Source organism: Emys orbicularis, chromosome 18 (assembly GCF_028017835.1).
Source record: "Emys orbicularis isolate rEmyOrb1 chromosome 18, rEmyOrb1.hap1, whole genome shotgun sequence".
Taxonomy (NCBI): Eukaryota; Metazoa; Chordata; order Testudines; family Emydidae; genus Emys; species Emys orbicularis.
Window position 1 is genome coordinate 10,166,473 of NC_088700.1, and position 17,685 is coordinate 10,184,157.

General features: G+C 44.6%; 2 protein-coding genes across 2 annotated transcripts in view; one reads left to right on the plus strand and one right to left on the minus strand.

The window, feature by feature from the left end:
• Positions 1 to 3,498: 3,498 nt before the first annotated feature.
• Positions 3,499 to 10,074, minus strand: SPACA9 (sperm acrosome associated 9). The gene is made up of 5 exons (XM_065418934.1): positions 10,021 to 10,074; positions 7,296 to 7,451; positions 5,707 to 5,909; positions 4,897 to 5,044; positions 3,499 to 3,565 (listed from the first exon to the last, which is right to left on the minus strand). Exons 2-5 carry the CDS (start codon positions 7,437 to 7,439, stop codon positions 3,557 to 3,559), a joined length of 504 nt encoding a protein of 167 aa, XP_065275006.1. The 5' UTR covers positions 7,440 to 7,451; positions 10,021 to 10,074; the 3' UTR covers positions 3,499 to 3,556.
• Positions 10,075 to 11,328: 1,254 nt separating this feature from the next.
• AK8 (adenylate kinase 8) overlaps positions 11,329 to 17,685 on the plus strand; it is a 106,384-nt gene continuing 100,027 nt past the window's right edge. Inside the window, exon 1 of the mRNA XM_065418891.1 lies at positions 11,329 to 11,418. Within this exon, the coding sequence (XP_065274963.1) occupies positions 11,335 to 11,418 (84 nt within the window). The 5' untranslated portion in view covers positions 11,329 to 11,334. The remainder of the gene's footprint in view (positions 11,419 to 17,685) is intronic.

Sequence of the window (17,685 nt, forward strand, 5' to 3'; positions counted from 1 at the left end):
CATAAATAAGAATCATCCTTCCAGCAGCCATGGCTTTCCTCCCAGTTCTACTGCCACATAACAGACTGAAAAGCCAACTCTCCTTTTGACCTTGTTGCGTTCTTTAGTGCTGCTTCCTAGACCTGACCACTAGAGGCCTCCATGACTCTGCCAGCTCACTCAGAACTAATCTTTTGAGCTGCTGAACTTCCACCACACTCCCTGTTGTGGTTCCCTGCAAGACTTTTCAGGTCTAGCCGAATCCCTGACTTTCTAATTGCTGACTTGATCCCAGCTCTCTTCTGGATGGCCTATAAGCAGCATCCTGTTGGTTACGGTGTCTCCAGACTTAAACTTTTAAAAAAACAAATTTTTAACCTAAGGGATATTTTTGATTTGATACTGGTTTTTGACTGATGCCGTCCCCTGTCTAAATTGGACCAGAACTACAGAAGTAGTATGTAGCATACAGACAGCTGGATTTTGTTGGGATCCTGTATACTCTGCTTGTATCTGTATTTGTCTTCAGAAGGAAAAGCAGGTGATCAAGGAGACTTGAGGAACACAAAGTAAACTAGTTTGGCTGCTTCCCAGGTTTCTTGTGTTTGTGTGTGTGTGAACTTGGAAGACAAAGTTAAAGCGAAGTTTTATTACAGAGCTATGTTTGGATAATTACATTCCAACTACCTCAATTTCTACTCCGTGTCAACTGGATTTATGGCAAGATGGTACTCTTTCCAACATTGCCACTAGGTTGCTGTTGGAAAGCTGATACTTGTCTCTTCCTACCCTACCAACCTTCTAAATTTCTCTCAAACTTCGCTCTATCTGAAGTGGTGGTCATTCACTGTGTAGAGGAAAACTTGTATAGAAACTAAAGTAATTTGGACAAACTGTTTTTGCAACTTACCTTTGAAAAAATCTTCCAAAAGACCATTGTCATGTTACTGCAAAACTATAGTTTCCCAAGAAACTTCCAATTTTTCCATTCAAGAGTCCTTGAGGAAATTTAGTGAGCAGGACTGGGTGAGAGGACTGGGGCAGTTACTTTTGGAATTATTCAGTAATTTGGGTAAAACATGAGCAACAGCTGTTAGCTTGTTGGGTGGCAGGGTTGTGATATTTAATACACAAAACTGAAAGTGAACTGATACTACGTTAACCTCAAAGTTAATACAGTAGTTTGATCTGATCAGAATCCAAGTATTCCGGCTTACACTATATAAAGAATGATGTTAAAACTGGATTTTCAGATCTATACTAGTGCAATAAGACCTGGTCTGTGCACAGGAATGGGAGTCAAAGTTGGGATTAGAAATCAGGAGTTCCCACCACTTGGACTTTGGCCTTGGGCAAGTCACTTGACGCCTCACTGTGCCTCAGTTTTCCCATCTGTAAAATGGGAGACTATTTTTCCATCTCAAAGTTGTGAATGACTTAATGTTTGTAAAATGCTTGATAGGTGACACACGCCTTTCTGCCCACCCTGCAATTTTTGTTTTGTTTTTGGGAGATTCTTTGCGCTTTTCCTCTTCAGGAGTCACTTAGCTCACCTAGCATAGCAGAGATTCTTTTTTCAGACTTTTATACAGCCGCTGGAACAACGTATTGATCAACATATGAAAATGCACAAACAAATGCTAGGACGTTTATCTTCCATATAGCATAACTTTTGATTGGACTAGCAGACATTTACAGTAAGTGTAAATTCCTTATTTTCATACTATTTTTTATTTAAATATAGATCAGAACATATGGTCATGTAACCACTATTCTCAGAAATCCTAAACTGCACTCATTTTATGTAGCAAGAACAGATAAGTGATAACTAACTGCTTGCCTTTGACATTTAAAATAGAAGTATTTAAAGAGATTATAACTGAATATCTGTTTTGACAATTGAATTTTTTAATTGTCATTTTAGTCACACTTATGGCCCTTTTAAAACTAAATTTAGATGGTGATTTCTGATCAACTTGTATTGCAGTAAAAAGAGTTGGTGATTTTAATGAATGGGAAATACCCTTGCTAGATTTTCCCCCTTGACCCCCACCAATTCTGCTATGTAGCATAAGCATAGGCAAAATAATGGAACCCTGTTACGGTGAGAGTAATTAACCATTGGAACAACTTAACAATGGTTGTGGTGAATTCTCCATCACTGGAACTGTTAAAATCAAGATTGGATGTTTTTCTAGAAGATATGCCGTAGTTCAACCACAGCTATTGGACTTGAAGCAGGAATTTATTCAGGGAAGTCCTGTGTCTCATCTGGAGTTAGGTGCAGCTGTGGAAGTTCAGACTGGCTGACACACTGATACTGAAGAAGGGTTGTTTCTAACTTGCTAACACAGGTCCTGATTCTTCTCTCACTGAAATCAATGTCAATGTTCCCTTTGACTTAAATGGCAGAAGGATGGGGTCCCTAGTTTTGCAAACTCCCTTAAAATGCCAACTCAGACATCCCCCAATGTTTGTTGTGTATGTGGATCTGGAGACACTCAGGATATTTGTTGCAGATTTACTTTCAGAGCTCTGCAAGTCTCAAATTGGGCATGTTCAACCAGCCTTCTCCACAGGGGGGGGTGATATCCCTCTGGGGGTTTTCCTTTGCTGCTGGTAGGACTTACACCCACTCTCTGGGCTCACACAGCAAGGGGCTTAGCTAAACTGATTTTTAGTGGGTAAAAATTACCCCTTGTTATAGCCCCTTTCATCTAAGGATTTTAAAAGGTACTTTTACAAACAATAAGCTTCCCAGCCCCTCCGCTATGCAGTAGGTATCCTCCCCATTTTCAGATTGCGAAATTAAGCCACTGAGGTTAGATGACTTTTTACCTAAGGTTATTCAATGAGTCAGTAGCAGAGCTGGGAATAGGACCTGGAAGTTGTAACCTTCAGGCCCATGGTCTAACCAATAGCCCTCATTTCCTGCTTAACAGTTCCTGTCCCAGAGAGCATTTTATCTGTTACTTGTCTGTACGGTGCCTAGCACAATCAGGCCTGAAACTTGAAGTACTTAGATGCTATTAGTGACTTTAATTTTTCTCTCTAAAGCCACCTCCATGATACAGCTATTAAATAAAGCCTTCCACAGGAAGGGTGGCTTTTCTGCTACCCAAAATCCTGCTAGCAACTATGTCTGTTAAATAGCCCAACAATCTTAAATCTGTTTGAATTCCCCAGCAGTTTCAATTGAATGGGATCACTTACAAATAATTATGAAGTTTGCTGAAGAAATCATGTCTATCCCAGAGCTGAGGGTTAGTGCAATGATTCCTATATATCCTATGGAGAAGTGTATGAGCGGTGGGGGAAGAGAATGGGAACAAATACATAGAGGGGGTGGTAAAAGAAGGGGTGAAAGTTCACCTGTAAATACTTCCTATTCTTCTGAACTGCCATTCCCTTCTGCACTTCCTTGTTTGCTCAACCCTCCCATCTCAGTTGATACTTGTTTCAAAAATCTGGTCACCTTAAAGTAATAGCACCCCCATAATTTTAGCAAACACAGCCATGCATGCACGGGAAACGTTTATTCAGGAGTGTCTTCAGGCAGGAGGCAAAAGAACAGGAGCTAACTTGCCTGTGGGAGGGGAAAAGAGCAATCAGATACAGGGAAATACATCAGACTATCAAGATCTTGTTAAGAGCTTCCATAAAGCATCCATAAATTATACAAATCAGTTCTAAGTGATAAATATGGGAAGAGAGCCTACAGGTGGACTGGCTTTCATAACCCAGTCCTGGAAAGGTAGCTCGCTGGCTTCAGAGACACTCTAGGAAGGCAATGATTTAAAAATACTTTGCACTTTTCTATGCATGCTCCATCAGCTGATCTCAAATGCCTTACAGCTGTTAATGACCTAAGCATCAAACACTTCTGTGAGGTAGGTAAGATGTACCCAAGGGAAAGCAGAGGCATAGAGACCTTAAAGTGCAATTCTACTTTGAAAAGAGGCTGTGTCTGAAAATGGTCACCTCTTCCTCAATAGATCTGCTCCCTGGATTGGAGTCTTGCACATTAATAGTGGTAATAAATAACTTTTTCCTTTTGTTAGCCCTGCAGAGCCAAAACAGCTCTGGGAGAGTGAGCTGGATTCTTTTATGGTCCACACACTGTCAATTAAATTTCAACTACAGGACCAAATTCTGTCCTCACTTACACCTGTGCAACCCCATGGAAAGTGAAGGGGTTGAACAGCTATAAATGAAGACAGATTTTGGCTCAGTCTTTATTACTGGTATTGGTGTGGGATGCAGTGCACCCATCTTAGATTTCAGATAGCAGGCTATTTACAGCAGTAAATTTGAGCAACCTGTAACCTGAAAAAATCAGATAGGAAGTCATAGAATTGGACTTCAAGTGACTTGCCCAAGACACAGCATTGGTGAGAGACCAGAATCTGATTGGTCCTAACTCCATCTGCTGCCCTCACCACTAGACCTGTCAAGGAGGAATACATGTGACATACACTACCCCTGTTCCCACTCTTTTTCTGGATCTCAGTAGAAAGGTGTCTGATAAGATCTAGGTTTATCTGCTTTTGGAGACTTACAAGACTACATATATTCAGAACTTGGGTGAAGACGGGAGGGAACAACTGCAGTGAATACTGGAGACCATATTTAATAACCAGCCACATCTATGCAAAAGATGTATGAGCTTTGGTCCTTCTAAAAGGAGTGTTTCCCAGGTGGTTTCCAGGGACCATTGAGATATTTCCAAGTGTTTCTCCCTGTGCCATTCAGGTGCTCTTTTTTACCATGCTTCTGCTCTCGTGAATAGTCTTTGTAACTAACCAAGGTCTGAGTAGCAGTAGTGAGGATAGCAGGACGTGGGCCTAGGGGAGCAGATGCCTTTGCTGACACATCCTGCTGTGTTCTCTTCTGAGAGTCAGCACTTCCACCACTCACATTATGCAGGAAGTTCCGAGGCAGCTTCTCACTGTGGGCCACCCATGCTTTCATGCAGTCCAGCACTATGGGTATGAGGCTCACCACACCTCCATAGTGGTTCTTTGCTTCATCGCAGCTCAGGTGATTTACCACATCATGAGGGTACCTGCGTGGGGGTCGGGGGGAAGCAGTTATTTACCAGATGGTAAATCAATAAACACATGGAACCCCAAAATGCCACTTTTAGAGTCGCTGGTACAAGTACATAGGCACTTTCAATTACTTTCTCAAGACAAAGGGTCAGTGATGGTCAGAACTAGACTGTGTGGCTGAAATCGTTCCTGCCCAATAACATTCCTCACCACTGGGCCCAAATCTGGTTGCCCCCAGATTTAATTTCAACAGCATGTAAAAAATACGTCTCTCCTCTGCCCAGTTGAAATAAACCATTGACAGTATGGGGTGGGGAAAACCTGTACTGCCATTGCATGTGACTTCAGTGTACTAGGCTGCCCATATGTTACATTTCACTAGCACTGAAATTCACAAACTTAAAAAAAAATCTAACCATTTGTGAGTGGGGAGTGAATAGTATTGGGGGAAATTCTCCAAAGACCAATGGGATTACTGGGGCACCCTTGCTCTTTCATTGGAATTAGAAGACAGTCACATGGCTCTAATAGATGTGTGTGGTGGTCTGGAGTACAAATTTCGCTTACATCAGCAGAGGACCATGCCTCTCTGTTTCCCAGCTTTATAAATTGCTTAAGTGATGTTTGCTTTTTTTACAATGAGAAATGTACAAAAGTGAGCTGATGATAGACGTACTTGGCTCGGATGGTGCTCAGGTCGTTGCTGGGGCTAACGAGCAGCTTGCATTTCTCCAAAATATTGTTCGTTACACTGGTACCAGGATGCAGGGCTTCTAGCTTTTGGCAGAGTTTGTTCAGTTCACTACAGATGCTCAAGAACATGAGGAGGATGCGTCTGTCGGTAGTGTTGTTACAGTGATGATCCATGTATGCCTGCACCTATGTAGTGCAACATGTGCAAGGAAGGGCAATATTTAAACTGCAGTGAAACTAGTTCAAACAAGCTGGTGCAGTTTTTATTGCTTTACGTACAAAGGGCCGTTTCAATGCAGTTTGTGTTACACTGCAGAGAAACTGCCCTCTCAACCATGGCTCTGAAGGAAGCAATGTGCAGGGGAACCTATATGCAATAGGATTTCTGGAGCCTGCCTGGGTAAAAAGCTTCCTCCTTTCCCGTGCAATAGGATTTGGAGAGGTGTGGCTGGTGGTATCCACTGATTTGCAAATCCGTGGCCATTCTTCCCCCTCCCCTGCTGGAACAGGAGTGCTGGCTGAGCTACTTCAGCCACGTGGCCAGTGTGGCTCCATTACTGTGATCTGAGGGTGCAGAAGAGGGTGTTTCCTGTCACCCTTTTTTTATACTAGTGAGTGGTGGATCAAAATTAGAGAGATGAAATGGCTAGGTATAGGGTCTTCCTGCCAAGTGGCAGGAGGTGGATTAGTTTGAACCTTGGTCATTGACATTATAATAATTACCACTTACAAAGCATCTGTATTGCTCAGTTTATTATTTAATAAAATTAAGACTAAATCTCAATGCTAATTCCTGGTAGAAACTGACATTAGTTCATAACACAATCTATCCAGATACTCTTCTGAATACCGAACAAAGCCCTTGCATTATTAAAGTAGAAAAATTAAATCCTAATGAACCCTGATTTTAATGACACATGCTGTCTCCACATGTAAGGGATTGCTCTCAGCACATCCATAATTGTCATTTTATTTAGATTTTTTTTTCCCAGTGTCTCTTCCAGGCTCTGAGTTCTTCACATTATTTAAAATATTCAATATTTTTGAAAGTTCCAAGACAATTCACATACCAACTCAGAACCCCCTACTCTATAGGGACATTCAGCCCTCATTCCACCTTTGTAACACAGCCATTATTTTTAATAAACACTACAGAAAAATACAGTAGCTCCAATACCAGGGGGGAGTGGCAAGTAAGCTGCTTACTACAACAAGTTAAGGTTTACAGAGTCCATGTGTGACAGGGGAAGGTGGGTATGTTTGTCTTGTACTGTATATTTGTGGTTAGGAGTGAGGTGGGGAAATGGGATTGTTAGGCTAAGTTGTCTAAAGTGGTACTAAGCAGTATAGCGTTTGTATAAATGGGTAAATCATAATGTAGATACTTGTGTATCTATTTGATAATCCATTGTAGCATATAATATTGAGTTAATAAACAGATCTTACTAGAGGGGTTTGTATATAGCTTCCCCTAGTAAAGTTATTCGCCATTGAAATATACACAAGTGCATGACAGCATTATGCTGTCCCCATCACTGCTGGCAGAGATCTTTGTGCTGATTTCTTTGTTACCTGTCCAATACTTGCTATAGGCCTGATCTTGTCATGCGCATCCTCTCGGGTGCGGTCCAGTGCTGCAATAAATGTAAACTGCTGTTGCTGGAAGATCTTGTAAGTCTGTTCTATGTTTCTCAGACATTCTTTTACCTCGTTCATTTCCCCCCCCTCCTGGATTTTGAAAAAGGAGAGGGAGGAAGTTAGTTTTTTAAAGTGATACAATTTTACATGTGCAACTTTATTTTCATCTACAGCTGTAACCAGATGGGTTGAATTGCCCCCCAAAAATGAAAAAAATCAAGAAGCTGGGGAAATATATTGTGTTAAGGCTCTGCAGTCCCAGAGCCCCAAACAGTAAGTCAATGAGGTAGTAATGATGCTGCAAACAGAGGTAGAGAACCCAGAGGGGACCACTGACAATCAGATGCCATAAACCCTAGTGGATCTATTGTAAACATAATGTAGCAATGCATCAAACACAATGCTGTGAGAGGACCAAAGGGAGAAATATCTTCTCTTATCCAGTGTAAAGCTATTGCCCAAGCGGCTTGAAAACTGTCTTCTAACATTAAATGAAGGCCAGCTTGAGCGGCAGTGTGCAGTAAAGTGCGATGGAACAAGGGAGACCTGGACTTGAGGTTAACCTCTGGCTCTTTCACAGCGAGATGAGGGCCTGGCAAGGGGTGTTGATTTCCAGTGCTGGTCTTGTCTGAATGTAGAGGCAGTGTGAGCACTGCCTAGGGCTACCAGTTTCTATACTCCCCCATCTCCCTAGTTTCACCTTAACTTGCCTTGCCCCTACCCCAGAGAAGCTCCGACTATTCTTGTCCTTTTGATCCTCCAGTTTAAAAAAAAAAAAATGCATTACTATTGCTCCTAGCCCCAGCAAGGGGCACTGTGGGCACCACCACCATTTGCATGTCCTTGGTTAAATCTGGCTCTCAAGTTCTGGGGTCAGAGGAAGGATTGTTATAGTGCCCATAAGTGCACACACCACTCAGCTGGGAATGGTATTAATGCTCTGAGTAGACAGTGCAGAGCCAGAAGGTGACCCAGAATGAAAGGGAAAACTGTCCATGGTTCCAAATTCCATGGCTGGATTTGTCAAGTGTATAGTTACTTTTGGGTGCCTTCTCCATCAACAGATCGTGAGGCTTTCCCCTCTTCCAGACAGAGCATAGGCCACCTCGTAGTTGCTAAAATCCCCCATCTCTACACTTCTGATGATGTCCCATAGTAACAAGCATCCTGATGTCCCTATCTTCCCCCAATACTAGTTTGAAATCTTCCTGTATCCCCATACCGATCTGTCCTACCCAGCTGCTAAACCCTCCCACTCCCAAATATGCGGTGGAGTTTATGGATGTATGCCTGAGGCCCCACGCATCCCCACATAAAAACTATAGCTGGCCCTCAGAAGCCCTCACGTTGGAGGGAGGTGAAATCTACGCTGGCACATTCTCTGGGATGGGTGAGGATGGGAAACTCACTTGGGTGGTCTTAGGTTTGTCCCTCTACCAAGATCAAAATTGATCACAAAGAAGCTATTTACACTTTCTGCATGTTTAATAACTAAGTAGCAATTTGGCATTGAAAGCCACAATGTAAAAGTCTCCAATGGAGAAAATGTATTTTTTTATCCCAATCCTAATCGTTTGACACAGTAAACATTTACATTTCTGCAATAAAAAAATGTTTACAATTAGAGATTAGATCAGAAATATAACAAATCTAAATGAAATACAAAATGCATGTGACTTTCCATAATAAATGGGTAATATAATGTCTTGATTCTTCCCAAAGATATTGAGCACCAGCAGCTCCCATTTGAATTCAGTGGGAGTTGGATTGCATAGCTCCTCTAAAAATCAAAGCACAGGTATTCTGTCAAATGAATTTATTTGCAGGTGTCATAAATAGGCTGCAACTCGGTTAGGGAAAAAAATATCTAGAGTGTACAAAAAAAAGTATAGGTCTGCAATGGATTTCAGAAACAGAGCAACTAACAGGTCTGGCTATTGACTTTTTAAAAATATAACTTGTACTCCTTACTATTAATGTTTTACAAGCAAAATAATTAATTACAAGATCTGTTAATGGATGTTTTTATAAGATAGTAAATAGGTTTAACCAAAATGTATATTCTTGTCTAAAGTAGCTCCTATTCCTTACCATGTGAATTGGACTGAGCCGTAAAGTCTTGCACTTCATGGGAAAGTTTGAAAAACTTTTGAGATACCTTGCCTTTAAAACGACCCTCTGTAACTCTCCTATTATGATTGATTTTTATGAGCAAGTTTTCATTAAAGTGGAAACTCTAGCAGCTTGGAAGATACAATAGGCCCTCAAATTGCCTTTAAGGTTTCAATGGGGCATATAGGGCACCCAGTACCTCCCAGAATCAGTCATGTGGCATTCACTTGTTCCTGTTGCTTATTCGTCATCTCTAAAGTCCTGCTTCTCGGTGACATCAAAACAGTTTGACTGTCACAAAAGTGAGACTAAACTAAGAACAGACATTAAAACTCTCAATCCCATTTTCATCCAGTAGTAAACAGAGACAGGAGGATGGATGGGATTTTCCTAGGAATGAGGTGACCTCACAGTTAAATTCAATTAGGCTCTTCTGAACACTCCCTGCTGCTGTGTAAAGTGTTTTTAAGTCTTTAGCAGAAAGGCCTTACACAGCCCGCAGATTGGTGAGTCCTTGTGGTCAGTCTGGACTCGGAGCTCCACTCACCTGTGTCTCCTGTCCCACTCCTGCATGTCCCGGACCTCCTGCCCCCGACACCGCCTGCTCCCCGCAGCCCTCCGGCCGCCAGCCCCAGCTGCGAGCGAGCTCCCCGCAGGGCAATTGTTACAACCGTCTCCCTAGGTAACGGTGACGTAGGGTATCCACGCCTCCCCCTGCCATAGGGTCACAGAGACCAGCGGGCGGGGGGGGGTCAGTTTGGGTCGAGTAGGAGGAGTGGGCCCTGAGCTGGGCAGCATTGGCGGGGAGCACTGGCAGGGGCAGTGTGGGAGGGGGCGGGGAGCACTGGCAGGGGCCTGAGGCTGTATGTGAGGGCCGGGGGCAGAGACCCTGACAGAGAGCTGAGGGGCCCGGGGCCCAGGAGGTACTGGCAAGGAGGCTGTGTGGGAGGGGTCAGGGGATACTGGCAGGAGGCTGTATGTGAGGGGGCAGGGGCCCTGTAGGGGAGGGCCAGGGAGTAGTGGCAGGGGGCTGTGTGGGAGGGGGCAGGGGATGTGTGGGAGAGGACCAGAGGATACTGGCAGGAGGCTGTATGTGAGGGGGTAGGGGCCCTGTAGGGGAGGGGCAGGGGCTGTGTGGGAGGGGTCAGGGGATACTGGCAGGAGGCTGTATGTGAGGGGGCAGGGGATGTGTGGGAGAGGCCCAGAGGATACTGGTAGGAGGCTGTACGTGAGGGGGCAGGGGCCCTGTAGGGGAGGGGCAGGGGGCTGTGTGGGAGGGGCAGGGGCTGTGTGGGAGGGGGCAGGGGATACTGGCAGGAGGCTGTATGTGAGGGGGCAGGGGGCTGTGTGGGAGGGGGCAGGGGATACTGGCAGGAGGCTGTATGTGAGGGGGCAGGGGGCTGTGCGGGAGGGGGCAGGGGATACTGGCAGGAGGCTGTATGTGAGGGGGCAGGGGGCTGTGTGGGAGGGGTAAGGCACAGATAGGGGTCTGTTGGGGACGGGTCCTGGGGTGGGGAATTGGAAGGCGCGAAGATCTGATTCAGCTTTTTTCTCCCCCGCCAGGACACTTGCCGCTCCCCCCACGTCCAGACAGCCGGGGCTGTAACGCGAAGGACTCGTGCCCACGCCCTTGGGTGAGAGGCAGAAAGGGGGGTGTCATTGACTCGCCGGGGCACGGCCAAGCCGGGCGCAGTTATTGCCCCTTTAAAGGAGTCTGTCGCTGTTTGATGAGGTCACACGCCCCATTCCGAGCCCCGGGAAGGGCGGGTCCCTGAGATGCTGATTCAGGGGCGGGCGGGGCCTCCTGCGTCGCGTGGTGATAACGTAAGCGCCTTAGCGACGAGCGGTTGCTAAGGGTGCGATGGACGCTACCTCCCGGCCGCTCCGTGTGCCCCCGGAGATGGGCATTTATGCGGAAAAGCACGAGCTCTTCCAGCTCCTGCAGGTGAGGGGCGGGGCGGGAGGCCGCAAGTCCCTTCGCCCGCTGGTGATACTGATGGAATAACAGTGCTCCCCCCGCCCCCGGGGGGGACACCTCCCAGTATGTACTGGGGCGCCCAAGTGCGTGGGTGGGTATGGTGGTGGTGATAGCAGTAACTCTAGTTCCCAGCGTGCCTTGAGGGGCCCAAGCCAGAAGTGAAGGGAGGGGGGTGGTGGTAACAACTATAGTTCCCAGCATGCACCAGCATTGGTTGGAGGGGGGCCCCCTGTAAAGAGGACTGCTCCCAGCAGGCATTGGGGTGCCCAAGCGCATGTGGGGTGGGGTGGTACTTACAATTCCCAGCATTGGTTGGACTGCACGCACCCAGCATATGGTGGGTCCTGCCCCATGTGTGTGGGTTTAACAGTTACTCCCACCATACGCTGGTATATTTGGACATATTGATGATTCCTAGCACACACTGGGTAACCCTGCTCCTGGCCTGGGGTTACCCAGTGCAGACTGTTCCTGAGTACCAACATGCCACAGTATATTTGAGGGCATGGAGTGTAATGACTGTTCCCAACATGTAGTAGGGTACTCAGAAGAGGTGTATAAACCATTCCCAGCATACAATGGGGTACCCTGAGGGTGGGGGAAAGTGTCATGACCATTCCCAGCAAGCAGTTGAGAGCTATGGGGTGGATGGGTTCAGAACCATGAAGAGTGATGCTAGCACTTGCTGGGGTGCACCTGGCAAAAAAAGAAGCAATGATTCCTAGGGTACATCGGGGCACCTCTGATATGCAGTTGGGCACTTTTGGTGCAGGCAGCACTTACAACACAAGGTATCTTACCACATCTTTCAAGATATATTTATGCCTGTATTTGTAATTTTCACTCCATGCATCTGAAGAAGTGGGTTTTTTACCCATGAAAGCTTATGCCCAAATAAATCTGTTAGTCTTTAAGGTGCCGCTGGACTCCTCATTATCTTTCACGATGGAGCACTGTTTATGTCTGCAGCATGAGGTGTTGTCAAATTAAACACAAGGAAATACTAATCTCTTTGTATCCCCCATGTATCTAGGTGTATCATTATTTATTTAAGCACTATGATTCTTTACTTTTCAAACACTATCTTTGGGCTTGCTACTCTGGAAAACTTAGATGACACTGTCCCTGTCTCAAGGAAATTGGACAAGCTATATGCTAGAAAAACATAATGCACTGGCTATCAACCAGGTTTAATTGCAATATATAATTCTGCAAAAATGTTGACTGTCTGTAGAAGAAAGGTGTTCAGTCGATCAAATGCAAAGCAGGCCTGATAAGTATGATACTTTGTGGATTGGGATGGGAAGTAGTAGGGTGGAGCAGTAGTAGAGAAACCTGTATTTAAAAATTATGTGAAGGTAACTGCTCTTTTTGAGACTAGGTTAATGAATTAATGCATAATCTAATGTATGTTTTTTGGGGGGGGAAGTATTGTCTATTTTGTGTTGTTTCATCAAACATTTATGCTCTTGTTGTGCCTTTTTATGCACATGTACAACTAATATGAAACCAATAAAAACACAGTTACAAAGAAGCCTTGTTATTTTAGTAAAGAATGAGATTGACTTCCTAGCCAAAAAGGAGGTTGTGAGTTTCTACAGTCTGTTCCTTAGGTCTAATTTACTTATATTGAGCATTGAAACGTTTGTTGAGGGAAAAGAGTTCTAATATTGTGATGAGCATCGTTATAGTTTGTTAGAAAAAGTGGCCATAACACATACCAGTGTTAACATTTTTCACATCCTTATTTTGTGTGTTATGAAGATTGTCTCTTCTCATATCTTACCCAAAAACATACTTTTTCTCCTTTGCATATGCCGTTTTTCTCTGTCTCTGCTATTATTTGTTAGCTCTGTAACTTAACCATGTTATTCAGTGAGAATTTTGAGATCCACTTAGTATGAGCAATGCTGTATAAAATTTGTTCTTCAAAGCAAAACTTCATTCTGCATGCCAGAGAGGTGAAAAACACCAGCATGACCACACACATCTCACAGAAAATCCTTCTTGGACTGCTAAGAGTGAATCTGGATCTGCTCAGATCACAGCTTTGTTAGCCATCTGAGGCACAAACAAACACACCTGTAAATAATAGCCCCAACTCTTCAACATTTATGCATCTACCTAACCTTAAACATGTGAGTAAAATTAAGTTTGTGCTTAAGTGATTGCAGCACCGGGGCTTAGAATCATAGAAGTAACAATCATCAACAGCTCAAAGAACCATGTGTCATTATAACTTGGCAAGTTTTCTGGGTTTGTTATTTATAATCTTTAAAGAATCACTATCAGGTAAACTTAGGTGCCAAATTCGGTTTTTTAAAATAATTTTTGAAAAACATAGTATATTTTTCATGTATTTATACTGTAATACCAATGAAAACAATTTTCTTTCCTGAGATTTAAATATTTTCCCTGTGGTGTTTGTTACTCAGACATTGCAGCATGAGAACTTGCAAGTGAAACTGGTTAGTTTATTTTCATTGTCCAAACTAGATAAAATACAAAAGGTAAACTGCATAAATAGTGAAAAGTCAGGCAGATATGCTGTAGATTCCTTTTCCCTCACACACTCAGTTTATCGAAATGGAACAGGAGATGTGGAATTTATTTGGCTAAATGGGGTTTTGGATATGAGTGTAACTGAGGCTCATTATGTTTCCTACTTTTAGATAGGAAGGTTTTGGATGTGAGATTTTTATTAGTGTAGAAATGAGTTGCACACGGAACTTTGGGAGATAAGGATTAATTGGTGGATGATACCAAGCTTGGGGGTGGGGGGTTGCAAGTGCTTTGGAGGATAGGATTGTAATTCAAAATTATCTGGACAAACTGGAGAAATGGTCTGAAGTAAATAGGATGAAATTCAATGAGGACAAATGCCAAGTACTCCATTTACGAAGGAACAATCAGTTGTACACACACAAAATGGGAAATAACGGCCTAAGAAGGAGTACTGCGGAAAGGGATCTGGGGGGTCATAGTGGACCACAAGCTAAATATGAGTCAACAGTGTAATGCTGTAGCAAAAAAAGTGAACATAATTCTAGGATGTATTAGCAGGAGTGTTGTAAGCAAGACACGAGAAGTAATTCTTCCGCTTTACTCCATGCTGATTAGGCCTCAATTGGAGTATTGTGTCCAGTTCTGGGTGCCACATTTCAGAAAAGATGTGGACAAATTGGAGAAAGTCCAGAGAAGAGCAACAAAAATGATTAAAGGTCTAGAAAACATGACCTATGAGGGAAGATTAAAAAAAAAAAAGGGTTTGTTTAGTCAGGAAAAAAGAAGACTGAGAGGGGACATAACAGTTTTCAAGTACATAGAAGGTTGTTACAAAGGAGAGAGAGGAATTGTTGTTCTTAACCTCTGAGGATAGGACAAGCTGCAATTTAAGTTCATTGCTTCAAGGGAAGTTTAGGTTGGACATTAGGAAAAACTTCCTAACTGTCAGGGTGGTTAAGCACTGGAATAAATTGCCTAGGGAGGTTGTGGAATCTCCAACATTGGAGACTTTTAAGAGCAGGTTAGATAAACACCGGTCAGGAATGGTGTAGATAATACTTAATCCTGCCATGAGTGCAGGGGACTGGACTAGATGACCTCTCGAGGTCCCTTCCAGTCCTATGATTCTATGATAAGTTCCCATCATGCAACTTTCTCCATCCCATAATGCCATCCCTATGACATAATTTTCAGACCTTTTGTTAAAATCCCATAAACCCGCATGGCACTTGTCGCTGCCTGCTATCTCTGACAGGAGCGTGGAGCCCGCACAGCTCTGCACTATTGTCATGAACATTGCAAACATAGGACATATGATCCTCAGGTAATTGCAGAGCCGCAGGAAGTACGGCAACTGTGGGGGACAGGATGATTTCTTTGAGGAGGGAGTGCTAATGGGCATAGCAAAACCAATTCAAGGTTGATGGTGTTCACAGAGCAGCTGCAGGTGGTGGATCACTGCTTCTGGGTCAGAGAAATGAGCACTGACTGGTGGGATCGCATCACAATGCAGGTTGGGAATCACGAGCAGTGGCTGCAGAACTTCCAGATGCAAAAAGCCACATTCCTGGATCTGTCTGCCGAGCTCACACCAGCCCTCCAGAGCCTGGATACCAGAATGAGAGCTGAATTGACATTTGAGAAACGAATGGTGGTTGCACTGTGCATGCTTGCAACACTGGATTGCTACTGCTTAGTGGGAAATAATTTTGGAGTTGGTTAATTGGCTATGCAGGACTGTGATTCTCAGCAATGTGCACAACATCGTGGATGGATTTGCAGCTATGGGGTTCCCAAACTGCGGTGGGGTGATAGATGGCATGCACATCCATATTTTGGCCCCATCCCACCTTGCAACACAGTACATCAGCAAAAGAGATACTTCTCTATGGTTATGCAAGCATTGGTGAGTCACCGGGGACGCTTCTCTGATGGGCTGGTCAGGGAAGGTGCAGTTCTTAAAGATCCAAGCGTCATGCACCTTCCCTGACCAGCCCAGACTGATATCAAAGAACACAGGACTGTTCAGAAAGCTGCAAGCAGGGACATTATTTCTTGACGGGCAGATGACCATTTGTGGTGATGAAATGCCAATCGTGATCCTGAGGAACGCATTTCATGAAGCCTGACACTAGCCAGCTTGACAGTTCCAAGGAAAGATTCAACTACCAGCTCAGCAGGTGCAGAATGATAATTGAATGTGGTTTTGGTGGATTGAAGGGACGCTGGTGATGTTTACTCACTAAATTAGCTCTCAGTGAGAAAAATATCCCAATGTTATAGCTGCCTGTTTGTCCTGCATACTATCTGTGAGCAGAGCCGGCTTTAGCAGGTGCGGGGCCCCACGCCGCGATGCGAATTGTCTCACGCCCCCCCCCCCCCAACTCCGGCCCGCCCCTCCCCGACTCCGCCCCCTCCCTACCCCATTGGATCCCTCCCCAAATCCCTGCCCTGGCCCGGCGTCTTCCCCAAGCGCGCCGCATTCCTCCTCCTCACCCCTCCCTCTCAGGCTTGCGCTGATCAGCTGTATGGCGGCGCAAGTGCTGGAGGGAGGGGGGAGAAGCAGGACGCAGCTTTTTTTTTTTTTTTTTTTTTTTTCCCCCGCTCCGCCGGCAGCCCCGGACATTGCGGGGCCCTCTCAGGCGCGGGGCCCCATTCCGGGGAATCGGCCGAATCGGCTTAAAGCCGGCCCTGTCTGTGAGGCAAAGGGGGAAGGTACAGGTGGAGCATCTTTCTGCTGACTTTGAATTGCCAGACACCAGGGCTATACAAGAGCTCAATAGGGAGCTATGCAGCTGAAGGAGGCCTTGAAAAGCACTTTAGCAGTCAGCAAACGTTAATATGCTGTGCTGGACTGTGCTCTGCCTGGCCCTGATGTTTTGGGGGGTGTTTGCAATCGTAGAGTACATTTCTGAATATCACACTGGTTACTGGACATTTATAATTATTACAATGTGGTTTGCACTGAACCTATGAATTCTGTGATCCTGTTCAACTACAATTTGTGTGCTTCTGATAGCACTAGGTATTCTGCTGTATATGTTATGAAATAAGATTAATTTATTTCCAAAAAATAAAAATGTATTGTGTAACAAAAACAGTGGAAAGAGTAATGTGCAGTTAAAAAGCAATACAGTGCAAACTTATAAAATAAATAAACAGAATAGAGCTTTAAAATTAGAAGGACATGAATGTTTTCTAGCAATTTCAATTCATTTCTGCCAAACATACATCAACCATGGTTCTCACAGGTCAGTATGTGTGAAGCTGTGGTTTTTGTTATTGTCCCCTGGCACTAGGGTGACCAGACAGCAAATGTGAAAAATCGGGACGGGGTGGGGGGTAATAGGAGCCTATATAAGAAAAAGGCCCCAAAATCGGGACTGTCCCTATAAAATCAGGACATCTGGTCACCCTACCTGGCACAGAGTGGTAATGATAGAGATGTGGCCCATGATGCCATGGGGGGCGTAGGGAGCTGGTGAAATGGAGTTCTCCATTGATTGCAGGGGGAGGCGAGCACTTGATTGTTGGACCTGTAGGACAACAGGAGTTAGCAGTATTTGCATTTGCTGCCTGAGATGCCCTATTATAGCCTGGGGCATCTCCCTCTCCTAGGCCTTTCTCCTGTCTGCTCTTTCCTTCTCCAGGCTGACTTCTATATTCACCCGCCAAACCCTCTGCTTGTGCTCCAAGACAGCACTGGCTTGCAGGATCTCACTGAACATG

Bases quoted from the DNA above. Each gene is read 5' to 3' on its own strand.
- SPACA9 (XM_065418934.1), bottom strand. From the start codon at position 7,439: ATGAACGAGGTAAAAGAATGTCTGAGAAACATAGAACAGACTTACAAG. The intron at 5,910-7,295 runs GTAACAAAGAAA...TGCACTACATAG, and splicing joins CTATAGCAAGTATTGGACAG to GTGCAGGCATACATGGATCA. The intron at 5,045-5,706 runs GTACGTCTATCA...ACCCCCACGCAG, and splicing joins CTGAGCACCATCCGAGCCAA to GTACCCTCATGATGTGGTAA.